Source organism: Triplophysa dalaica, chromosome 6, assembly GCF_015846415.1.
Source record: "Triplophysa dalaica isolate WHDGS20190420 chromosome 6, ASM1584641v1, whole genome shotgun sequence".
Classification (NCBI taxonomy): domain Eukaryota; kingdom Metazoa; phylum Chordata; class Actinopteri; order Cypriniformes; family Nemacheilidae; genus Triplophysa; species Triplophysa dalaica.
Genome location: NC_079547.1, coordinates 8,732,800 through 8,759,907, shown reverse-complemented (window position 1 = coordinate 8,759,907; position 27,108 = coordinate 8,732,800). Strand labels below are relative to the sequence as shown.

General features: G+C 36.5%; 1 protein-coding gene across 2 annotated transcripts in view; it reads right to left on the bottom strand.

Moving 5' to 3' along the window:
* The window catches only part of ryk (receptor like tyrosine kinase), an 87,083-nt gene that overhangs the window by 41,922 nt on the left and 18,053 nt on the right, over positions 1-27,108 (bottom strand). Inside the window, exons 7-9 of one of the 2 annotated variants that reach the window (XM_056750099.1) lie at positions 22,890-22,990; positions 9,525-9,608; positions 5,216-5,341 (exon numbers count right to left, since the gene is read on the bottom strand). In XM_056750099.1, coding sequence (XP_056606077.1) covers positions 5,216-5,341; positions 9,525-9,608; positions 22,890-22,990 — 311 coding nt within the window. The remainder of the gene's footprint in view (positions 1-5,215; positions 5,342-9,524; positions 9,609-22,889; positions 22,991-27,108) is intronic. The other variant, XM_056750100.1, reaches the window with a different exon arrangement.

Sequence of the window (27,108 nt, the reverse complement as noted above, 5' to 3'; positions counted from 1 at the left end):
TAAGGGTCATAATGGGAGTTGTATTTGCTTTAATGGAAACTAAAATAGTGTACACTGGTATTTGTATTCTATTGATGTGATGTAATCTGGCAGCTGGGAACCAATAGAACAATACTAATTCCTATTCGTATAGTGCCCAAAACACACTACAAAGGGAATTTGATAATGCTTATAATGGAAACAATTAGAATTTCTCTGTTTTATTTCAGCAGAGCAACTATTCCCATACTGTGCTTCAGACTATTGACAATATTGAGCTGAAGCTTGACATTAAATTGCTAAATTAAAATTAAAATGCATTCCCCGGATTGAATATATATGTTTTACATAGTCAAGCAAAACTGAAGCAAAATAAAAATGAAATGCATTAACATTAACAGGTTGAACATTTGGGATTGCATTTTCATTTACACACAACGCATTGGGTGTTGCAAAATTCAATGTGGACTTGAAAATGCATTTCGAGCTGGCCATGCCCCCTCCCTGATACAGCATCGTTGTGTGAAGGCGGCTCCTTAAACACTTTTAAATGTTTATCTACCAGAAAATGAGTTACAACGAAAGAAAGTTATAGCAGCGGCTTTCTCGTGAGTTCAGTGTATATACAAGTACTGTATACTGTATAAATGCATGTTTTTGTATATATCTGTGTGTATGTCTGTTAGTAATATGCATGCACATGATTAATCATCAATGGCCAACATTTCCTAAAGCATATGTTTTTCTATCTATGTTTTTGTCTTTCCATTTAATTTGCATTTATGAACAATGCATTAAGGTGTTTTTTTATTGCAGCTAGTGTATTGTTTTGGTTGGATAAGGCATAACAAACGTAATTGCGCTTTCTGCCATATTGCTTGTCTTGATGTTATCCAAAGCACAGATGTAAGCGCTCCAAGTCATATTTTACATACGGGGAGGGGAGCAGAAAATCATTTGCATTTAAAGAGACACACACAAAAAAGGCGGGTTTTCCATTGCAGCCACAAATGGCCATGTTCAACATATTGTAATGAAAGATATGTGGTGTATTTTGAGCGGAAACTTTACAGAGACATTCTGGGGATACCACTGACTATTTTTACATGGCAGAAACCACCAGGATTTGCATACCTATAAACTCCTAAGGAAAAACAATCTAAATTCCTATTGAAGCTACAAAGGTTACGGAGTCAGCAGTGAGGTCTTTTCATTTGTTTGATTCATATCAACCAAATAGAATAGCAGGAATATTAGGCTGCTGTCACTAATATATTGACATCCAGCTTCTTACGATCACGTCATAAAAGACCCTTTTTATGACATAATTCTGTGAGATAGGTGCAATAAGATTTGAAAAAGTTTGAAAACGATTTGAACTCTATAGAAATCGATCCTAGATATCTCGATCGCAGTTAGCAAGCGTGTGTGTGAGAAGTGGAGGTCTGATTAGATGATTTGCTGAAACAACAAAACATTATTAATCTTTATATCATAGTCTCTAATTTGTGTATGTCATATTTGTAATGGACTTAAGGCTTTATAAACTTACTCTCTATCCTGCAGATTGTTTGCTGCTTGCTACTCTCCAACATGACGTTTCCACTCCAGCAACCAAGCCCCCCCCCCCCCCCCCCCCCATTTTAATTCTAATTGGCTAGTAATGTTTGGGTGAAAATGATAGCTGTGTTCCTCTCATACCATTGGTAGGCAAACTAATGAACTCAAACTGATATCAAGAAGCTTTTTTAAATGTAATCTTTTTTTAAGTAAATATTTTTTTCCTCAGTCAAACGCCGCAAGCAGGAGATCTGGCACGGTGCTGGAAAACTTTAAGCCCACTATTTTTTCAGGACTACCCCGACACCCTTTCTCTTCATTTAGAATAAGTGCTTTTAACTACCGTTCAACTTCATACATACTGGAATGGTGGACTACCAACTTCTTAGCTGCGTGCAGTCTTGCCGACTTGTCAATGGAAAGTAGCTAAAGCCTGACTGGAAAGTTGTTAGATGAAGTCACATGTAAAACAGCTCTGCATCGTTTCATTCTAGGATGCTATACAGTGCATTCGGAAAGTATTCACAGCGCTTCACATTTTCCACATTTTGTTATGTTACAGCCTTATTCCAAAATGGATTAAATTCATTATTTCTACAAAAATACAAATTATACAAACAATACCCCATTATGACAATGTGAAAGAAGTTTGTTTGAAATCTTTGCAAATTTATTAAAAATAAAAAGCACATGTACATATGTATTCACAGCCTTTGCTCAATACTTTGTTGAAGCACCTTTAGCACCAATTACAGCCTCAAAGTCTTTTTGAGTATGATGCTAAAATCTCGTCACACCTATTATTGGGCAGGTTCTCCCACTTTTCTTTGCAGGACCTCTCAAGCTCCTTCAGGTTGGATGGGGAGCGTCGGTGCATTGCCATTTTCAGATCTCTCCAGAGATGTTCAATCGGGTTCAAATCAAGGCTCTGGCTGGACCACTCACAGGACATTCACAGTGTTGTCCTTTAGCCACTCCTTTGTTATCTTGGCTGTGTGCTTAGGATCATTATCCTGTTGGAAGATGAACATTCTCCCCAGTCTGAGTTCCAGAGCGCTCTGGAGAAGGTTTCTATGGAGGATCTCTCTGTACATTGTTGCATTCATCTTTCCCTGTCTAGTCAGCATCCTGAGAGTATCCTGACTAGTCTTCCAGTTCCTGCCGCTGAAAAACATCCCCACAACATGATACCACCATGCTTCACTGTAGGGATGGTATTGGCCAGGTGATGAGCGGTCCCTGGTTTCCTCAAGACAACGAGTTCAATCAGACCAATGAATTTTGTTTCTCATGGTCAGAGTCCTTTAGGTGCCTTTTGGCAAACTCCAGACGGGCTGTCATGTGCGTCTTGCTGAGGAGTGGCTTCTGTCTGGCCACTCTGCCATACATGCCTGATAGGTGTAGTGCTGCAGAGATGGTTGTTCTTCTGGAAGGATCTCCTCATGTTTGAGCTCTGTCAGAGTGACCATCGGGTTCTTGGTCACCTCCCTGACTATGGCCCTTCTCCCCCGATCGCTCCATTTGGCCGGGCTAGGAAGAGTAGTGGTTCCAAACGTCTTCCATTTACAGATGATGGAGGCCACTGTGGTCATTGGGACCTTCAATACTGCAGAATTTTTTCTGTACCCTTCCCCAGATCTATGCCTCGATACAGGTCTACTGACAACTCCTTGGACTTCATGGCTTGTGCTCTGGCATGCACTGTTAACTGTGGGACCAAATTGAGACAGGTGTGGGCCTTTCAAAATCATGTCCAAACAACTGAATTTACCACAGGTGGACTCCAATCAAGTTTCAGAAACATCTCAAGTAAGATCAGGGTAAACAGGATGCAACTGTGCTCAATTTTGAGTGTCATGGCAAAAGCTGTGAATACTTATGTACATGTGCTTTTTTCGTTCTTTATTTTAAACAAATTTGCTAAGATTTCAAACAAACTTCTTTCAAGTTGTCATTATGGGTTATTGTTTGTAGAATTTTGAGGAAAATAAAGAATTTAATCCATTTTGGAATAAGGCTGTTACATATCAAAATGTGGAAAAAGTGAAGCGGAAAATATGAGCAAAGAAGGCTCTAAAAAGAAATTGTTTTTTCGATTCGTTTCTCCTTTTGATCTTTTATACAAACAAATCTACAAAATTCGTACATCTAATTAAAGTACAACAATTTGAAATAGGGTAAGAAGTTCCAGTACGGTAGATTAATATGGTGAAGTTTGTTTTTTGTATGAGAGCAGAAGATTTGTTTCTTTATCATTGTCCCAAACAACTGGTGGTGATGGAGGTGCAGTTTTCCTTTATTTTTATTAAATGCTTTCTGATCCTGAAATTCAACTGATAACTGCAATTTTCCATCTGTGCTCTTTGAAGTGTCTTTGGCCACTCAAATTATTCTCCTCAATGTTCATTAAGACAATATAGACGCACATACTGCTTCAAGCAGATTTTCAATATCTCCAGGGGTCTCATTATAAAACTAAGTGTATGTGCACCCGAAAGCCAAAAATAGTTATGATAGTTCCAAAATATTCTGACTTATAAAACCGTGCATAAGCACAACTGTAAACAATATTTGCTTTATTAATTACAGATCACCTGCAAGTGTGCGTAGGTGAATCAGCATCATATCCCACCATGTACACGCCGTAATCTAACTAGAGTTCTCTAACCCAACATTGGTGTCGCCCCTTGTCTCCAGAATGCATAGGCATGGGTCCATGTTTGCGCACATTCTCCTGTCAAGTTTGTTTTTAATAGATCACAACCTTTGATTGAGAAATTTTGGGTCAAGAATTTGAAAGGCTGCCAATAATTGTGACCAGGGTGTAATACAGATTTTTTTTAATAATGTTATACTCCCCCAACTTCAAATTGTTTTACTTAAATTAAATGTTGAAAAGAAAAAGATTGAAAGGAGAAACAATGCAGATTTATTTCTACAGCCTTCTTTGCTCATATTTACCAAGGTTGCCAATATAAGTGGACACTGTATATGTTCTTATGTTCTGTTTTTGTTAATAGAAAATGAAAAAGTATGAAACAGTGAACACAACCACTTAAAAACTACATGTTAACCCGCTTCCAATTCCATTGAAAACTTTAATCTGTCTGGGTAACACAACCATTTATAAACAAGATTTGTTTATTTTCATATTTCCATAAAGTCATATATGTTTTAAATTAAAAAGGTGCAAATAAGGACAATAAGTGATTATTGATCATGACATAGCTCATTCACGCTTCAAAAATATCAATATAACAAACTAATACATTTTTTCAAGACAGTGTATCGATATTCTAACCTCTTCTATCGATAGTTTTTATTGGTCTCAAAAGCAGGAGTGTGCATGGCGCTCCAACTTTCAGAACCAATGTGGGTTCTCTTTGCTTTTAAAAATACCTTGCTCATGCAGGGCATTAGAGGTGACAGAATGCAGTCAAAAAGTTCCAAGACTTGTCGCTAGGCAGAGGGAAATGTGTCTTAACTCAGACTAAGCAGCCAAATGACTTGAGTATACAATATTGCAATTTAAGACAAATGTGGTTTTACAATTAATAAGAAAAAGTTAAAAAAAAAAATTGTACTAGGAAAACAATCCTTTCAAAATCAAGTTTTTTGTTGGTGTGGTTTCTATGTGATGTTTTTTGTTGTGAGATGCTTGTTACATAGCAAATACCTTCATGCAAGACATCTCGGAGTGTAAGTCTCTCTCTGGAGATGGCAATGTCTTTGACTTTGGCCTTGGCCTCAAGAAGGGAAACACTCTTAAGGTCGTTCTTCTCTATCCGCAGTGAGGGATAACCTGAAATCACACATAAAATTCAAATTACTTCGCAAACAAGACAGCTTAAAGACCCAAAAAAATTCTAAGTGAAGTGTGCACTATTATTATCTACTAATAAGTCATTTGTATACTAGATTTCCTGAAAAAGTGTAAACATTGTGGCTTGTTTAATCATTTTCCACAGCACAACACACAAACATTGGTATGACCAATGCTTCAAGTTTGGGTTCAATGCACTCTTCAGTTCAAATACTGGAACACCGAGAAAGTGTTCAGGATAACTTGTTTGTTGTGTAATTATGTGTAATACTGTTTGGTGCCTTTGAAGCATACTTTTCTAGATATGAATTGTTAAATAGCAGATTTTTTGTTATGAATCCTTAGACTGTACTTATTCAGTTTTAAAAAAATACAATTTCTAGTTGTCAAGATGAAGTAGAAATACAAAACACCAAAAAAAAAAAAAAATCTGTTACACTTTATATTACGGTAAACAAATTCATCATTAAGTACTTGCTTATTAACATAAATATTGGTTATATATTAGTATGTATAAAGCACTAATTAGTATGTATAAACCCTAATACCTAAGCCTTAAAATAAGGAGTTTATTGAGGCAAAAGCCGTAGTTAATAGTTAGTAAATAGTGAAAATTGGTCTCTGTTACATTCAAAATGCCTTTTCAAAACCTTTTGGGCTGATACATCTCATATACTTTTTTTAACCTTGGATATCTATTTGTTCCGTACATCTTTCTGCTTACGTAATCTTTTTGTAAAAAAAGACTCTGATAGACCGGCTCATGAGTCACTTAGTCAGCGGCCCATTAGTCTCAGACTCAGACGTTCAGCAAATGGTCTGTGGATTTGCAGACGGCACACTCAAAAAAGTCAACATATGATTGGTTGAATTTTACAGGATTTCTGGGACATTTGTGTGTCGTGTTCTTTAACGGCCTGCCTGGAAACAACACAAAGCCATAAGCTGTCGTGTTAACATAGTTTGCAATAAGTCAATTCATCACGATCAACTAAACGCTTAATTCTTAAAGTTCGGGAATATACAGCATAAACTTATAATCATATTTGCTGCTGTTAACTTTTGACACGTTCGTGAATGACTTTCTGTCTGTCACGGCGGGGACATTTCCACACTTCTAAACATGATACGGCAATAAACTAAGTGTGATTGGTTGCTTCACCGGTCAGCAGAGATTGGAATAATTGTGTTACTAATGGTGTTTTTTTACTAACTATTAATCAAACCAGATACTATTTCCCCGTAACCATGCCGTTACTGCCAATAAAATGCAGCGTTACTATAATTGAGCTCACTGAAGCAGTGTTCATCCGAGTAGGCCCTATCTCAGCCAAAGGACCTGCAAAGTTTTTTCTCTGGTGTGTGTGTGTCTTTGGGGTATGGAGACAACCGAATAACTAATGATCATTGGCTTACGTGGAGTAAATTTCTATCTTTTGCCAACCAGATGCAGAGTAGGGCGGGAGTTCATACACAAGCACAGTCGCACACACCAATGCCTAGGAGGAGTCATAGAGTGATAGTAAGAGCAACAAGTTCAAATGTAGCTTTCACAAACTGGAAATTAAGCATAACTTTCCTTCGTTGAGATGAAAGGCAATAATGTGAATGTTAAGTGCAAATAATTCTAATCAAACGAAGCACCTCAAATGATAACATGCTGCCACAAAATTAGCAGCTGAGACCTTGTCCATACATTTTCCTTCTTCCACCTTTCCACACTAAAATGTTCTGAAAACTTACATAACCCTGTACTGCGCATTAGAAAAACGCTTCAACCCGTGTCATTTCTTTCAGGTGTTTGTTTACTTTCTGCCTTATTATGTCATGGCAATGTGAAGCAAAGGCAAATGGATGGAAAAATGTAGGGATGCTGCTGCGGCTAACACAAAACTGGTACTGCAGCTCATCATTAATTATTAATACGTGTGTATAAAATTGCGGCTTTTGATTGGCTTACAGCCAAAAGTCCTCATAATGTCAGAATTTGTCAAACCATGGCATTAACACACATTTACAACAAGGACGATAACGAAAAAAGATTACGTTTTTGATTAGTTTTAAATGTAAAATAACAGCAAAGATCTGCATTTTGAAGACACTCTCCCACTTAAACAAAACAACAACTCGGCGACCACCTGTGTTTCATTCATCTGTTTAAAGACACATCAGGTAAGAGTAATAATATTTACACTGCTTCTCTTCTAATCCATAAACTGTTTAAGGCCATATTTTTTTATTTATTATGATTAGAGTACAGTAATATTGATGAGCATTAGCAGCTAATCAAGTTAGCTTTTGTGAAACCTGTAAGCATTTCACAAACTGTTATCTTTTGTTCCGTGATGAATCAGCAACTTATTTTTATCATTAAAAGCCAGTAAACATCAGTAATTTTTTAAAACCTACAAGTCAGATAAAGATAATTAACAAGTAAACAGAGTGCAGTGTGCTTAGTGATAAAGTGAATACTGGCCGATTAAATAACTCTTCATGTTATTGTCAGATTCAGATCACATTATTTCACATTATATGTATCTAGGCAGTGTAATTAATTGGTGAAAAGGTTAATGCCATGAAGATGTGAATCCTGTTTTACTGGCATAGCATACTGACCATCACTGACCATACCATCACTATTGTAAAAATATCGCTTATTGCCCCCTTTGTAAGTTGCTTTGGAAAAAAGTGCTGCTAAACGATAATATTTGTACCCTCTACACGAAATAAAAGTATTATCTCAAAACAGTTTGTCAGTCTTGTAGTGAAGTTATTGTGTTAATACTGTATTGTGACTTAAAACCAGTTTCTTCTGAGAGAGATGAACGGTCTGCTGATTTAGTAAACAGTGCTGGAGATAAGCAAATGCTTCTGCCGGTTAGATGTATTTGTTTTGATTTAGAATGTTGTCTGTGAGAACCGAAATATAAATGAAATGAACAATCTGCTGGTTCCACAGAACAGTTGATCCATTATTTTGTCAGTTAAACTGGGTTACTGCATTTTTAATACCGTAATACCTGTAACCTTATTCTTTAATTATAGGGATGTGTAGTACAGTCATATTGAGCTGTGGCAGTGCGTCCCAGTATTTATTGATGATGTCATATTGTGGAGGATGGGCAGAAAGTCAGTAGCTACATTTACATGGACACATCGGATTGAATTTGTTCAGATTGTGCAAACTGAATGTATGAATGAAGCATCCTGTATGTTTTATACACTGCGAAAATAGTATGTATCTCACCAATATTCCAGAATAGTGTCAGTATTCCAGAATCATTAAAACTATACAGTAGGATATACATTTGAAAACTATTTCCAATTAACATTTTCCCACGACACTGGCAAGCATGAATCTGGCGGACACTTTGTAAAATGCTTATAAGCAAACCTGACCAATCAGGATATGAAACAATTATATTGACACTTCAAATTAAATATAATTTTTTATCTTCGAAAAAGTAATATTTGTAATCGGAAAAGTGAATGGCAAATTTACTTGTCCGAAGGACAACCACATGACAATGTCAAGTCATGCAGTGTAAAGTTAACCACACTTTATGTGTATTTATATCGATGTCCTGTGGTAACCATAACACTTTGATCATATTATCTGAATACAGTTTACCAAGTGCACCACAAAATGCAAATATTTTTCAGTCAACTTACCAAACGACCAGGCTATTGTTGTATTGCAAAAGGCTGAGGCGGCAAAAATTAATTTAGACTACAATTCTTACTTCGTTATAGGTGCAAAATGCTGTCACCATGTGGTATTTTAAAGTAAGTACAATAAGAGAACTAACAAACCTCAAGAAGCTATATTTCTAGCTGATGTGAACCACTTTAAGTAATTATTATTAAAGTGATGCCCTCTTGTTTAAGCAGCCAATATCCTCCCACATAACATTAACTAAAACCCTACATTTTCTGAGGAGAAAACAATACTAAAAATATGATTTGTCTAAACAGCAATGATACAATACAATAAAAATTGAAGAAAGCGAGAATTTCCTTTTAGTCTCCACCACTGCACAATTTGAAAAAATAAATGAGATCAGTGATTTTTGGAGATTGTTGATAATGAAAATAGGTTACAGAATGAAATGTAATGGTGTTGCGATTTCTTGTTGCCCTGCCACACAGACGCAGAACTTACTTTTGGTTTCTTGCGAAGGGACACCGGGGTGAGGAAAGGAGGCGCTTGCAAGCTGGAGAATGGGAGCAGAGCCAGTGTGAGCATCTGACGGAGGAAGAAATGGATGGAGTGAGGACAGGGTGGGGTAAAAAGAAAGAGGGAGAGACAGAGGTGTATGAAGGAGGGACAATCATGACAGGTAGATGGGGCCTGAGCTATTCCGCACAAAAGAGCGAGGGTGACACAAGACAACAGGTAGCATAAGCTTAAAACACAGTATACGGAGCATGTGTGACCAAGGGTTCGTACACATTTTTAATGAAACATTTTCAGGAATTTACCAAGACCTTTTAGGCAAATTTCATGACCCAGAAATATTAATACATTAAATAAGAATAAAACAAGCAATTGGGGTTGGGCATCGTCAGATAGTACCCCGTCAGATTTCCCTACCAGCATAAAATAAAAATGTAGATTTATCATATTTTACTATCGGCATTTAACCATCATTGAGAACAAACTTCATTAAGAGTCATTGAGAAACTGAGAGCATAAGAATTACACAATATATCTCCGACCCGTAACGTCAATCATAATCCATCGACTCAAAAACACGTTGCTTTTTTTTCCCTGACAAGGGTTCCTCACATGCACCAGAAATAAACCACACTTTTACTTAACAAAAAAAATCCGATCCAGCGACAGTGTTTTTAATTTCGTTTTACTTTCTTTTGCAATGTCCTAACAGCAAGTCTAATTCGCCACTTAATATGTCAAACCCTGAACTTACGAGACACACTGTCCGAATCCATCAAATCAGTCAATCAAAACACCACAGAATGCAAGTTTGCTTAGGCCATTCAGAAAGAGTGATTAAATTTAGGCATTTAGCAGACATAATAAAAGCAGGAGAGAAGGTTTAGTGTCCAGGAGAGTTTTATGTTGCAGCTTACATATTAAGACGCGACAAGGTGTAATTTGCGTGTTGAAACTTAAGCAGAAGCACAGACACATTTGCGCTGTTTGTTTGTAACACAGGACCATGCCATTTGTTACATTTTTGTCACCGGAGTGGAGAAAGCAGTGATGGTGTCAAAGATAACTCTTGCATAGCAGCAAACTGAGATTTAAAAATCACATATCCATGACTTTTCTAAAACTTTCTGGAATTATTTGTTTTCCAGTCCTGGAAATTGCGATTTTAAGATTCCATGACTTCCAGGTTTTTCATGACCCTATGAAACCCTGATGACCAATAGAAGGCGACACACACAGCATAAGCACAAATATATACCAAACTGCATTGATTATGAAAGCTACTGAACTCCTGGTTTCTTTAGAGAAGCATATACCAATGTTTGTCATGATATTCTGGCTAAATATGGCTAAAGCAAAAAAAAATATCTGGAAGCTTATTAAGTAAAAGTGTAAGAATATCATTAGATAAATTAAATCTATTATATCATACTAGAATAAATGGAATACTTCTTAAGTAAAACATAAACATTTTTTTTTTTAAAACAAGGATAACTTCATTTCATTTTCAGTTCATTTACAGTCGATATAATGAAGTGACTATACATTTTCTATGCAGCTGATCCAAAGCATTTTTAGCGCATTTGCCTTCATTCAAAGTGACATACAGTGAATTCATTATTTTAACAGTATGCATGTTTACTGGGATCAAACCAATGGCAGTACTGACACAGTTCTCTACAATCTAAGTTACCGGAACACAATGTTGCAGATTTGCTGATTTCATTGTTTTCCAATTCCTACATTGAAAGTGTGGTTGAAGTTGCCAATTTGGGGACCATTGTGTATACAATGTTTATTCTTGTGAGACAACATCTCTGCTAGAAGTAATAGGATGAGGGATGTTATTAACCCTCTTTATCTTCAACTAAAAATTTATTTGGATTTCTAACAAATCAGATTGCTTGAGGTAAAATAAAAAAAATTATTTACTACAAAAGCAAAGAGAGTTTCTTGTTGACTTTATAAGGTGACTTTTCAAGTGATGCTTGCTTTAAAAAAGAAATAAAGACAGTAATTAATGGTCAAGTGGCATTTTTGTTTTTATGGAGGATGTATATAAAAAAACAGGGTTCAATACACAGCATTCACAATATTTGTGATGATTTTGTTGGGAAAAGGAAATTAAGAAACATTTGCCTTTTCGTCAAAAGCAACTTGTTTCCTACCTGTCTTTCAACTAGTGAATCTTAAAGGGGTCATATGATATGGCAAAAAAGGAATATTGCTTTTTGTTTTAGATGTAATGCAACGTGTTTACACGACTTAAGTTTAAAAAATGTTGTATGTTCCACATACAGTGCATGTTTGTATCTACTCTTTGCCCTGCCTTTGTGGAACTCGTAGTTTTTTTTTTGGAAAGCTCATCGCTCTGAAAACCGAGGTGTGCTATGATTGGCCAGTTAACCAGTGCGTAGTGATTGGTTGAATACTGCAAGCACGTAATGGAAATGTAACACCTCTTACCATATTTGGAACATCAGGTTCAAAAGCAATTGTACCGACAGGTACACCCACCTTACTTGCGTATACATTTGTGAGGTCTTATTGGGGGGTGTCGCACACCGGATGCGGATGCGCCGCGCAGTGTTGCATAGTGTTATCGTTTGTAAAAATTAACATATTGTTTTCTATGAGTGTACACACACCAGCATCGCCATTCCATCCCTGTAGTGCTTAATTTCACATTAAATTAGATGTTCTTCGACTGAAATCATCTTTAATGTACACACTGACTTCACCATAAGCTGCAAAATGTACTTTTCTGTTTGGGACAATTTGGGACATGTCCTAGACATGGCGCTGCGCTTCTCCATCCGGTGTGCGACCCCCTTTAGTCAATTCATACCACGAACTGACATAGATTTGTGGGGATGTGGTTACAAGAGGCGTTTCAGGCAGGTCTTGGTGAGCATAGACATTTTACTTGTCTAATACATGCATGGGCAACTTATAACACACCAAAGACACAAAAAACTGGTATTTGCACCAGTTGACCCCTTTAAGAGTGAAAAGAATGCATACTGTATTTCAACACTATCTTTGATTCAAACTTCCGTAAAATAGGTAGCAAATTTATTGGTGTGAATTAGATTTTTTTTATTCACTAGCCTGAGAAATCCTGCCCTGACCCACAAACAACTTCCGTTACACAAAAAACTATTTGTTCTGGCGATACCATGATACTTAATTCAAGTGTGGAGGGGGAGAAGGAAATTGACACGCTGATAAATACCTTCTGATTCCAGTTTAGGTAATTCGAGCATTCGTTTCCACTTCTCTCATTTCACAATGGAATCCAGCCCGGAACATAACACAACACACCAGCTCACTGATGCACAAACCATTCTTTAGCACCACACTTAACAAATGTAAATGTAATGTAAGGTAATGTACTATTTGAACTGTTTGTCAATGACATTTTTTCTGACAATGACATGGTGTGACTAGACTTAGCTAACAACTATTGTTTTACATCAGATACAAAATCCATCTTAAAAATAAGAGAGAAGAGAGGAGAGAAAATGTAAACTCTTTAGCTTTAATAGCTAGTAGCTTAAAAAGTATTTTTCAAGTCTTCAAAAACAATCTCGCAAATATTAAGAAGTTTGCATCTTTGCATCAATAACATTTTTTATTGTAAAAGCGCTGGCCTTGTTATGTTTGCCTTATTACTAGTGATGGGTATTTAAAGTAAAATAATCTTGTCACTCCACCAAATACAAGTGCAACAGTAGGTGAAAAACATGGGGGCATTTCCGACCAACATGGCAAATGGGGAAGAATAATGACAGTGTTCTCTGGGAATTATTCGAAAATTGCACCCCTCCATTGCATGAATGGGCTAAACACAAATAAACAGAGAAAGAGAGGTAGAGAGACAGATAAACAGAGAGGTAGAGAGGCCATTCAGACGTGAAGCATCGGAACAGGATTTTTGCAGCCCATACAGATCCCGATTCCGATGCTTCAAGCTTTATATAAATGATATGTAAGCTCACCATTAACCTCTTTTCAGTTCAATTTATACTATAGATGTTGGCTTTTATACTATTTTTTGAGATTTGTTTTATTTTACAGTAATTATGTAATATACTGTGTATTAATGTTATATTACTATTGTTATTATTATTATTGAATTACTAACTATTGTTTGAACAGAGTAATAAAAAATCACAAAAAAAATATCATTATACAGTGAACATCTTAATATGCCTTTAAAATGAGACTTATGCAAAACAATATGCATGTCAGGTTACTCAACAAAGACAAAAATAAACACAAACAAAATGGACCAGTCTGATGCAACTCTCTGAACTTAATGAACTGAATACCCAATAAAGTTGAATCCTTTACATATGTGAAGCTCAACTTGTCTCTTCAGAATTCCCCATAGGTGTTCGATTGGGTTCAGATCAGGAGACATACTTGTATGGAAGTATTTTAATGACATTAGTCTTTGAAGCAAAAAGCATGTTGAATTACCACTAATCAAAAATAATCCTGTTGCATTACCAGTGCTTGCATGTTTAGAGTCTATAATTCAATATGGTTTTACATTTAAGCTGTGAATATTTCAAATTGAAACATTTCACACTCCGTTTCATCGTGTAAAAATGTAATTATCAAAATTCACCTTTTAAATGTATTAATAAAATTCAACTTGGTTTTAAATACAACCTTTAATATTCGAAAGATAATTCTCAGTCCATATTATTTCGATTTAAAAATTTGCTTCCACAAATTCAGGGGTTCAAATTCGACTTGAAATTCGAAGTTTCACATCCGGGAATCCGAGGAAATGCAATAGAGCGCCGATTCTACAATTGCATGATCTCTCCCTGCTGCCTGACCGCTTCACCAGCAGGTGGTACAAGTCGGTTCTGACGTAGATCAAAGCAAGAAACGCAGATACTCTTTATATGTTTGCCACAGAGTCCACTCATCTGCTCGATTAAGTGAATTTAGTTGTTATCATAGATAGCTTCTTATGCATCATCAACATTTTCAGAAATCTTTACTGAAGCTTGCACTGCCAGTAGTCTGCACAGACACACTCTAGGCCTATTATGCTCAGACTTTGACGGCCCTCCTGCTTTGTCTTGATGTGTTGAAGTAAAAAATAACCTAATTCCTTCATGTTCACATAAATATTATGCATCATCAGCATTTACAGGACATTTATTGTGTTTAAAGCGGTCAAATACTGAGATCTAAACCAGCATCTCATTGATATCTGCTCCGATTTTAACACGTAAGCAACTCTCCAAGTATGTGCATCTTATATGCAAAGCACCAATCTCTACAGACTTTCTTTTTATTTTCCTTACATGATCTTGTTTTAATTTGCGATTCTCAGAAAATGCTAGATGTTGTGGAATTGTGGAAATGTTCGTCGTTTTTATTTTGTTAATACAAAATAGAAAAAACGATCTTTTATCCAAGAAAACTTCTTGAGCAGGCCAAATAAAATTGACCAGATACAAATAGACAGCACTTTCTTTAGAGCCAGACTAGACCCGAAATGTCTTGTGCAGCCTGCGGCCAAGCAATACCTCACGGCGTTATGGATCTAACAGCTGTAAGATGGTTTTTGAGCGCAAAGATACAAACTTTCGTTGCATACTGTGTTCGTTTCCCAAAATGTGCCACAAACTGCTTGAGTTGCTGTCTGTTAATAAAATGCAAAAATGTCAATCACTCACGGTATTAACCTAATTCTGTTTTGCAAAGTTTGGTGTAACAAATATTTGTTCTTTACATAACATTAAACTGATTTAATTTGTGTCTTTCGAGTCGATTCGGTAAAAGCAAATTCATTTTAAATTACCAGAGACCTGATGCCATATCGGACACGACCTTTTGCCAACGTTTTAGAAGCGAAGCTGCTGGGACCCCTAAGGACCTCTAACATACCTGTACACCTCAACGCAAGGTGTCTAAAATGTATGTGTACAGTTCAGTTAAATTATCAAGTTTACCCTTTTTAAACTTATGCTGACTGAATGAGATTCGAACATTTTGCTGAATATCCACAACATGCATGGTGGCATGGTGGAACAAAAACGTTCTAAGCTTGTAAGGTTGCTAAGTGCTTGTAGCCTACTCTATCCCTTTAGCGTCCACGGACCACTCCATCACGGCCGGTGTACCTTGGTAAAACGCTTAATGTTGCTTTATCTTCAGACCAGATGACCAAAATTAGTATAGCTTACACCTTTTTAATAATAAGAATACATTTTAGGATGTCCAGGCGTATTTCTCACATAGGCTAAAAACATAACTAGGAGGAAAAACAATGACGCGAGTTAGGTATGTGTCTTTATTGTTGCAGTATTTTTGAGTTTTTTTATTCATTAGTTCATTAAGCCTAATAGGCTATAATTGGCTTTATTTTTCGTTCTGACGTCAGAGATTTCAGAGGCATAATTATTTCCATTGATATGTCTCTTTGAAGTGGTAATTGGTTTGTTTACGTTTAAGCATTCATATCCTACATTTACAAAATATTTTACAATTTTAATATGTTATTATATTGTAGATTTTTTTACGTTCTGATAAAAATAGTTCATGGCTTTTTCTTCTATCTGTTTGAACTACTATTTCATTTACTACTGTAGTCAGTTTTAAATGGATATCTATTGCTTATTTTCCTACTTAGTTTTATACCAAAATAAAATGTTTCATTTGAATCGTTAAGTTTATTGTGATGGTGTTATGAACCTAATGTAATGCTTTAAAATCTTGTTGTATTGTTTTCTGGCACATTTAATCATATACCATTGCGTGTGTCATTCAAATAGCTTCATGAAATGAACTTATTGTATTTTAAAAGCTCAATACACAGTATGGTTCAGTAAATCACTGTTATATATCCATTTTCTCATCCACGAAACTCAAACCATTATTTGATTACTTAAGATGGTGCTTATCAATAGCACGATTTTATGTTTGTATTTGGCAAGCTACAGAAATCATTTAAAGTAATTTACCCACACGATCTTAACCAATGTTGTTTTGCTCCTGTATGACGTATCGCTTTTTTGCTCCCTGAACTCTTTTTAAGTTAATTTGAATAAAAATGTTAAATGCTGCTAAATTACTTAATGTTAATGTACGTAAAAAGGTTCACGTAAAAAGTAACGAATGAGTATAAATAGCAAGCCAAATACAAACATAAACTCATACTCTAGATAGACAGTACAAGGAGATTGGGTAGAATATTTAAATAATTAAATTAATATTATAAATGTATGACTAGTCCAATGATTCCAGGCCAACTGGAAGTGTCCCCGTGCTCCATGCCTGTTCCAGGTCTGATAGTGGTGAGCTACGATGCCAATATAAAGGTCAATACATTTTGAAGCGGTCAGGCAGCAGGGAGAGATCATGCATTTGTAGAATCGGCGCTCTATTGCTTTTCCCCAGATTCCCGGATGTGAAACTTCGAATTTCAAGTCGAATTTGAACCCCTGAATTTGTGGAAGCCAATTTTTTAATCGAAATAATATGGACTGAAAATTATCTGTTGCATATTAAAGGTTGTATTTAAAACCAAGTTGAATTTTTTTAATACATTTTTAGACGATGAAACGGAGTGTGAAATGTTTCAATTTGAAATATTCACAGCTTAAATGTACAACCATATTGAATTGCAGACTCTAAACATGCAAGCACTGGTAATGCAACAGGATTATTTTTGATTAGTGGTAATTCAACATGCTTTTTTGCTTCAAAGACTAATGTCATTAAAATATTCCATATACTTGGCCACTGAATCACTTTCACCCTGTTCTTCTTCAGAATCCAACAGTGGCCTTAGATATGTGTTTAGGATCATTGTCATGTTGAAAAAGTGCACGACGACCAAAGGCACGGAGTGATGATAGCATCTTCTCTTTCAGTATAGAGCAGTACATTTGTGAATTCATTATGCCATCAATGAAATACAGCTCCCCGACACCAGCAGCACTCATGCAGCCCCACATAAGGACACTGCCACCACCATGTTTCATTGTAGGCACCATGCATTTGTCTTTGTATTCCTCACCGTTGCGATGCCATACAGTTTTGAAGCCATAAGTTCCAAAAACATTTATCTTGGTATCATCACTCCAGAGTATAGAGTCCCAGTAGTCTTCATCTTTGTCAGCATCGGCCCTGGCAAACTCTAGGCGGGCTTTTTTGTGCCTGGGCTTTAGGAGAGGCTTCTTTCGTGGACGGCACCTATGCATGCCATTCCTCTGCAGTATTCGTCGTATTGTGTCATGGGACATATTCATCCGAGTTTGGCTTTCTACTTCTTTAGATAACTGCAGTGAACTTGCATGTTGATTTTCTTCAACCCTTCTCATCAGAAGACGCTCCTGTCGAGGTGTTAACTTCCGTGGATGACCACGGCGTCTCAGTGAGATGGTTGCAGTTCCAACTATTTTAAATGTTTGTACCACTTTTGCTACAGTATTCTGACTGATAAGTAAAGCTTTGCTGATCTTCTTGTAGCCTTCACCTTTCTTGTGTAAAGAAATTATATTCTTTATCAGGTCTTGTGACATTTCTCTTCCACGTGGTGCCATTGCTGACATCATAAAATGGGAAGGGGTTTTCTTTAAGTAACACCCTTTTATAGTCAACTGTCACCTGTGTCATGAATAATTAGACTCACCTGTGGTTGAATTCTTGTTAAATTACACATTTGTAGTCTAAACTATAGCTTTGCTACAGAGACTTTCAGTGTGGTGTACTCATATTTGCATCACCCTAATTTGAGTAAAAAATTTTGTTCTCCAAGTTACATTATTAACCTTGCTTTCATCTTAGAAGTTAAACAGATGCTATATAAAACTTAGTCTCGTCAACATTTTGAAAATGTTTTTGTGTTCATTGAGATATTGTTTAAAACGTAACTTTTCAAAGGGGGTGTACTCATTTACGCTGAGCACTGTAGTTCCACACATCCGATGACATGACTGTGGCGCCAAATCATTTAGACATCTTCACGCATTCTGGACGCTTACGGTGACATCATCAAATTGCTATTGATTTGTGAGATCGGCGAAGTTGGTAAGAACCAATCGAGTAATCATCGGCCGATACCGATCTGTGGCCGATTGATGGGAGCATCCCTATTTTCCATCTGTATGATGACAACATGTGTAATTCATTAGGAAATAATTTATCTTAACTCAAGCCAAATAGTAATTTAAAGAGTAAGTAGCATATGATTTTTAAGGTCCTACTTTGGTTTATGGATTGTCCAACAACAAGTTTATGTACATAGAAGGTGTAAAAACACTATTATGTCGTTATAATAAGTAATTCTTACCTTACTTCTTGACTGACTCTCAAATGATTTGTTTCCGCGATTCATCTGTCTAATCCCCACTTATTTATTAGCCTAGTGTCATGTGATTGGTCAGATGGTGTAGTCTGCTGTGATTTGTCAAACGCGTTTGTAACTAGCAAGGCGGGATGAGAGCGATTAATGATAATAAGTGTCAGCTGCGGTTTGCACAGATATCGCATCCGGCAGTCGACCGCCTGGTAGCTGCCGGCATTTTACTTTCGTTTTGTGGTTTGTTTATTTTTTATTAAAAGTTGTTGAACATTCGCCAGTTCCCGCCTCCTTCATCACATTCCTTGAATTTGTTACAGCGTTCATCATGTGTGGCAAATGGAATGCCTACCATCATTGCTGGATTACGGTTTACAGGTTATATATTATATACAGTGTATAGATAGAGATGGCGGGGATTTCACCTTACCAGTTTGAGCCAGAGTCTGACGATAGTAGAGAATAGATAGACGATAATAGCTTGAACGTTTAAATTAGCCGAGTTTATAGCTAGACAAACAAACTGTAATACCCCAGAAATAACGGTACATGTTAACGTTAGCTTTATATGCATTAGCTAAACACAGACATAAGGTACACAAATATTTCTTGAAGTTTAGACATAAATAAATAGTCACTTACAGGTTGTGATTCGGTGGAGCTAACAGGTCCAAATAAGGCTGGTATTTCCCCCTTTCAAGGATAGTCTTTTAACATATCCTGCAGTGAATGTGCCAAGATTATTGAAGCAATCTTCGGTGAAATGACGCGCGCACAGTAAAACCCTGGGGTTAAACTCCTTTGGTGTCATTTGAAAATGAATTGTAACCATTGTTTCCTCAGAAGTTCTTCCTTTGGTAGTTTAAATAAGACACACTTAGTTTCACAACGTAGAACACAGGTTTCAAACGGCACACGCATCACGAACGAGAGACATTGTTTTTGGGGAGGAGAGAGTGAAATTTTTGCGGCAGTCCCAGCAAAACGTAGGCGGGGACTATGTCTAGTGACGTAGATGCGCTGTGGTTAGAGACACGTCTCGTTTGCGCGATTCAGAGTCGACTCCCTTTTTTTTACAAGCCAAAAACTTTGTTATTTATTCACCTTAGGACTAACAACTTGGCAGACTGCTTACTTTCAAACACGGCAACATAACACACTGCATGAAATGTAATTTTCATGATCTTATGCTACTTACTCTTTAAGGATTACGTACAAATTAATATCATAAACATAACCAACTGAGGGAACATATTACGAACAAGCCTGAATGATGGCACTCACAGTACCAGCTGAATGGAAGCATATCTTTACCGATCATCTTATTGATGATGAGGGTCGTTGTTCGCTCTGCCAATCTTGCATTCAACTTGGTTGATCTTATCATGAAACTAGCCGAAACTTGCTGCTGACCTGTGGATGCTTCCCCCTCAAATGAATGTGCATCATAGTGGTTGACCTATAAGCAATCTTCGCATGGCAGAGTTTGCACTGAACTTCATTTTCATTAATTTATAAAGGACCCCACACAAAACTCATATTTGTCCCAACTCACATCTTCCCAAGTTACCTTTTATGCCACGCAAGTCTACAGTGTGCATAGCCTATGTAATATTAGTGAGTGTGAGACTTCTTCAGTTGTCTGTTGACAGCATTTAGGTGAGTTATTAGCAGCACCACCCTCTGGTAACAAGAACGTAGCCACCGCATTGACAGGGAAAACACGGGGAATTAGTTTTGATGTATTTTTATTTTTAGCCGACAATCGCACACACTATTCGATGTTCTGTAGTCCTAATGTCCTAATGCATGCATACTGTATAACAGGGCTACTCAAAGTCCGGACTCCGGTCCAGATCCGGAGGGAATTAAATCCGGACCCGCTTGTTTGACTTGTGGCGCCGCTGCGCTCAGACCAATCGACGCATGACGTCACATGACCATGAGAGACGAGACCTGCCTGCTCCGTATGCTTTTGAATCGCTCACGCGATAGTGCGATGTCAATTGCTTCCGTGAAATCCAGTAACCGAATGACGTTTGACGTAATCGAGCGGGTTAATAAAACGACACTTCAGAGAGGTGCGTGCGCGGTTCTATAGGTGAGGATGTCCGTTACTAAAAAAATAAAAGTTGACGAAGAAAACAGCTTTAAAAGATGACTGGACAGAGAGGTATGGATTCATTTTGCCCCAATCCAGCACAAAGACGTTCTGTTTAATTTGTAACGAGACAGTTGGAATTATAAAAAATTATAAGGATGTGTATTAAAAACTAATTTTGAAATAACCAATTGTCCGGACCTTTGACATTCTCGTAAATTCAGATTTGGACCATTGAAAGTAGACTTTGAGAAGCCCTGGTGTATAAGATAGCCTAGAAGATAAATAATAACTGTTTAATAATGTTTAATGATCTGTTAAAGAGCACGTTTTTCTACCATTAGTTAGTGTGTATTGTTGCTGTTAGAGCATAAACAATTCCTGCAAAATGATAAACCTCAAAGTTCAGTGCCAAACGAGATATTGTTTTTAACAGAATTTGCGATTCAAGGATACTGAGCAAAGGGTCTGAATACTTAGGACCATGTGATATTTCAGTTTATCTTTTTTTAAAAATCTGCAAAAATGTAAACAATTCTGTGTTTTTCTGTCAAGGTGTAGAACCATCTCATGATGATCTGAAGAAATGGACAGCACCTGAGTTAAATATACGTGTGTCACAGCAAAGGGTCTGAATACTTAGGACCATGTGATATTTCAGTTTTTCTTTTTTAATAAATCTGCAAAAATGTCACCAATTCTGTGTTTTTCTGTCAATATGAAAAAAAAAGAAAAATGAACTTACATGATTTTAGCAAATGGCTGCAATATAACAAAGAGTGAAAAATTTAAGGGGGTCTGAATACTTTCCGTACCCACTGTATAATTGAAAAAATATCACTTGCTTAGAAAATAGTACTTAAATTTATGTAGACCTAAAACCAGAAAGGAAAAAGAAATGCGGTGTACCAGCCAAATAACCATAGTGTTGAAAAGTAAATATGTTGAATTACATTATGATGTGCTCCTATGCACATGCGAAGTGTCGTAAGTGGTATGCTAAGGAACACACACATGTTTTGATATGAGGCATTTTCTGTTTGCAGAAACTGCAGTTTAAAGATTTCTAAACTGCAGTTCTAAAGCTCAGCTTTAATAAAGAAACTAAAAATGTTTAACATCTTTTCACATCATGTGTTTTTGCATCAAATTAAAGAGTGTAGTATCGATAACAGTATTGATAAGTACAGGTATCGATACCAGTATCTATATTGATTAAATCTTAACGATACCAATCCCTAACTGTCAACCAATAAAAGCTATTCATATTATAGCCGCAGAAAAAATTAAGAGATCATTTTAAAATGAACTATTTATAGGTATTTTTTCAGCTAAAATTATAATTTTTGTTTCATTCTGTGAATTACTAACAACATTTCTACCAAATTTTGGATAAAAATATTGTTTCTTGTTGCAATTATTTGCAGAAAATGAACCCTGGAGAAACAGGTCAAAATAACAGAATTAATTCTGTATACTATTTTTCCAGACCTCAAAAACTACAAAGAAAACAAGTTCATATTCACTTTTAAACAATGCAACAGTAGTACTTGTAAATATTTTTGGGAAAAGTAAAAAAAACGTTTGATTACCTCGGTTTTTATCACAGTTCTCATGTGTCTTGTCATACTGTCAGTATTTCAGATTGCTTTTGATGACTTTGTCACTCCTGAGATTTGATTATGGTGAAATTCAAAAGACATAGTACTGGAATGGACACAATACATCTAGAAATGCTGATTAAATGAAAATTTGCATATGTATATTGAAAAATCTGTCAGCCCCACATTAAAAAATGGTCTTGCCCATCTGGGATTTGCCAGAATTTCCAGATAGCCAATCAGCCTATGTTGAAGGGAGTAGCTGATATGAGGTCAGAGGTGAGAGGATATGGTGTGCTTGTAATGTGTCTTACTGGTGACAGTTGTAGCGTTGTTGGGTGTGTCTGCCCTCAGGTACTGGGTGGTCTGGGTGGAAGGCTGAGAAAGGCCCTGGGAGCTTCCACTGTCACTAACGCTGAAAGAGGCATACAGATGGAAATGGATTACTTGGACTGAAGTGAACATTTTGCTTAGCTCATCACCCTCAGTTGATGTTGTTTGTTCAAACATTCTTTGTAAGATGTCCTCATTTGGAGATTATTGTCAAAAGTTGTAGTTCCAGTTATAGTTCTTTCTTAGATATAACCTTAAGAAAATCATAAATAAATGAGTTTGAATAACTAGATTTCTTCTCATTATGTCTAAATAATGTGTAAATAATAAAATTTCTTCTCATTATGTCTACAAAATGTGTATGTTTATGTGTATAATGTGTATAGTTTAAACTGGCCCTGACCTGTAGCGCATTAAAAACTGAGATTGTTATGTAAAGCTAATACTCAAGGGTTAAAATTCTGAGGCACCAAGGGAAATCCATAGAAATTACACAGGTTTAACAACCCACCTGAGACTTATAATTATATGAATAATGAATTATAGGGATGAGCGAGTACAGCATTATCTGTATCTGTATCTGTTAACCATATGAATTTTCTGTATCCGTATATGTACTCGGACTGGGCGGGGCCTAACCAGGAAGTGGGCAGGATTTAACACGGAAATTGGGTTGGGTTGTCTTGAGATGGGCGGGGCTTTAACCGGTATGTTATTTAAAGCATGCAATTGATATGGGTTGATCAGAAATTGTTATATTTAATGCTGATTAGAAAAATATTTACATGACAGCATCAGCATTGAGCTTCAGATCAATGGTTTTGATCACGATGACAAACGAACTATATACAGAATAAGTTTTGCAACAATGAGTACAACACATGCGGTTGCAATTATGAAGTAAAATGTAATAAACAAGAGTTTTCATCTCAACATAACTTTTAAATAATAACGGTTTAAAAAAAGACAGGCAGAGACAAACGTGAGTCGCATTCTACCAAGCACCACGTCTGAACAAACCCCACGTTTCCCAAACTCTACTGGTTAATAAGTAAGTACTACAAACCGAAATAAAAAACAAACCTGAAGCTGAAGAAACCCTGAACGTTAACAGAAAAGACCAGCGAACCTGAGTGACTGAGGGAGAGACGGAGAGAGAGAGCTGCGACCACAGTCAGCAACAAAATACATCTGTATATGTGTAGGGGAGGGGCGCTGTGACTATCACAGAACGCAGACACTGTCAGCTACCCAATGTGGATTTTTATTCAATCCGAGCACAGATATTGACTCGTATTAATCGTATAATACTCGTACTCGGCAAAAGTGCTTTATCCATACCGGATACTCGTTTCAGCCGAGTATCCGGCTCAACTCTAATGAATTACATTTATACAGTGCTCTTTTGGGGTACTCAAAACTCTTTTCATTGTAGGGGGAACCTCCTCCACCACAACCAATGTGTAGCATCCACCTGGAAGATGCAATGGCAGCCATTGTACACTAAAACACCCACCTCACACAAGCTTATTGGTGTAGAGGAGACAGAGTTACGAAGCCAATTAGTACATATGTGACGCTGGACAACAAAACCAGTCTTATGGGTCAATTTTTAGAAATTGAGATTTTTACATAATCTGAATGATGAATGAATAAGCTTTATATTGATGTATGAGTTTCTTAGAATAAGAAACTTATTATAGAATAATTTGGCTGAAATACAACCGTTTAAAACTCTAGAATAATTTGGCTGAAATACAACCGTTTAAAACTCAGGAATCTGAGAGAGCAAAAAAGCTAATTATTGAAAAATTGCCTCTGAAGTTTTTTAATCAGGTGCACTGTAGCAGGCCATTCACATAATGTTTTCATATATTTAAGGTAGGAAATATACAAAATATCTTCATGGAACATGATATTTACTTCATATACTACTGATTTTTAGCATAAAAGAAAAATTGATAATTTTGACCCATTCAATGTATTTTTGTCTTTTACTAAAAATTTTCCAGTGCTACTTAAGACTGGTTTCGTGATCCAGGGTCACATATTGTACACAAATTAATGATTCAATCTCAAAGGCCAACATTAAAAATTATGATGATTAGTCTCAGATTCTTTTTATAGGTTTATTCATTACCACATTTCGAACATAATACTTCAGAAATGTTTCATAGTGATAAATAAAAACACATTTTTTCATGAATAATTTTAATACCACTTATGTGCCTTCAAAACAATCTCTTTTTTTTTAGGCTTTCCGTAAGGTGATTTAAGTGTAAGTTTTAAGAAAAATCAAATTTAAGTCCCTGGGGTACCCATGACCCCACTTTGAACCCCTGGGGCCGTATTCACGAAACATCCTATCCAATTTAGGAAAAACTCTTAAAGGGCTGGTGCAACAGTGTTTCATGCATTCTGACTTATTTCCAATGTTAAACATACTGGCTTCTAAATCTTGACATGGTCAACTTGTCAATATTGGACATATGACATATTTTTTCTGTGCTCGATATTCCCCCTCAAGGTTCGTATATGTTCCGGAAAGTTTTTTTCAAACATGAAATTCCCTTACGTAACAACTTTTCTTAGTCCCTTATTGGACAATTCTCCCAGAAAAGCATGGCCACACGTCAACAATCGAGAGTGGGAGAAAGAGCACGCCCATGCGTAAACCAGGGAGAGTGTGAGAAAGAGGGCGCCCATCAATGTGCTCCTTCGTTCACGAAGTTCAGCTGTGTGTGTTTGTTTGTTCACTGCTTTTCGGTAAGGAATGTTATGCAAACGGTCGATATAATTCTGGATTTGGAGAAGTTTGAAACTAACAGATGGAGAAGTCCCAGCAATTAAAGATGCCGGACAAGAACCGCAAGCCTTACATGAACCCGAGTCAAATGTCTGTGATTTGTTGGCAATCGGTGCATACATGCTTATAGTAAATTAATAGTTATGCAGGAATAATGCGATGTTGTATTGTGTGCTCGTGCTTTAGTTCTGCCCCCCCTACACATGTTCAGGACGACGTCGGTTTTCAGAAATTATCATACAGCTATATCTTTCTTTATCACATTATCAAATGTACGTTCCCTGAGTAATTAAATGGATGAATAAGCAGTCAAAATCAACTATGACAGAGACTTAAGGGAAGACATACAGGACATTTCTTTAAATGGCTACACAATGATGTTGCATCTCGCAAGTCTGTAGGATGATAGGATTTTTTGTAGACAACAAACGGTCAACACATTTTCTTATTACTCAAAAAGTATGTACTACAGACTATGAACTCTGGTCAGTGTCTTTTAGACCTTTTATTTACCTTGGGAATCTGATCATAATATCTGTTACCCAAATATCGAGCTAAACTTAAACAAGAGAAACAAGTGATTAAAGAGATACGACTGTGCAAAGATCTGAGCAAAGAAGAACTAAGAAGACTGCATTTAGGACGAAGAGTGACAACAGTTCTTTGATGCATGTGAAGATGTACATGAGATCACTGACACAATTACATCTTATATACGTTTTTGTGAAAGCAATTATATTAAGACTTAAATACAAATCTCTTCACATAATAAATTATGGTTTACTCAAGATCTTAAAATGTGTTTAAATAAGAAAAAAGCTGCCTTTACAAATCTTGATCAGGAATTGGTTAAAGAAAAGAGGAAGGAATTTAGGGGTTGAATTAAGAAAGCTTAAGTATCATATAAGGAGAATATTTAAAGTAGGTTGCACACCGGCAATACGAAGTAGGCATGGAAAAGGCTTAATAGTTTTACAGGAAGAGAGTTTTTGTTGCCACAAGGCCCACCTTTTATAGAAGAATTAAATGCTTTCTTTACTAGGTTTTATAGGGGAGAATAAGTGAATGTGAGAGAATAAGTCTTAACATTCCAGCGTAGAAGCCTATTAAGCTTAAAGAGTGTGAAGTAGTAGCCAGTCTTGCAAGTACCAAACCAAATAAAGCACCTGGCCTTGACGGACTAAAGGGTCGTGTGTTTAATGATTGTGCTTTTCAATTAACTGGTGTCTTCACCCATTTGTTCCTGCTACTGTTAATTTGTTCCTGCTACTGTTAAATTGTAGGGTGGTTCCAAATTCATGGAAAGTAACGAAGATTGAACCAATACCAAAAATATTAAATGCCAATCACTTAAAAGATTTTAGACCGATAGCTCGAACATCCATGTTTAATAA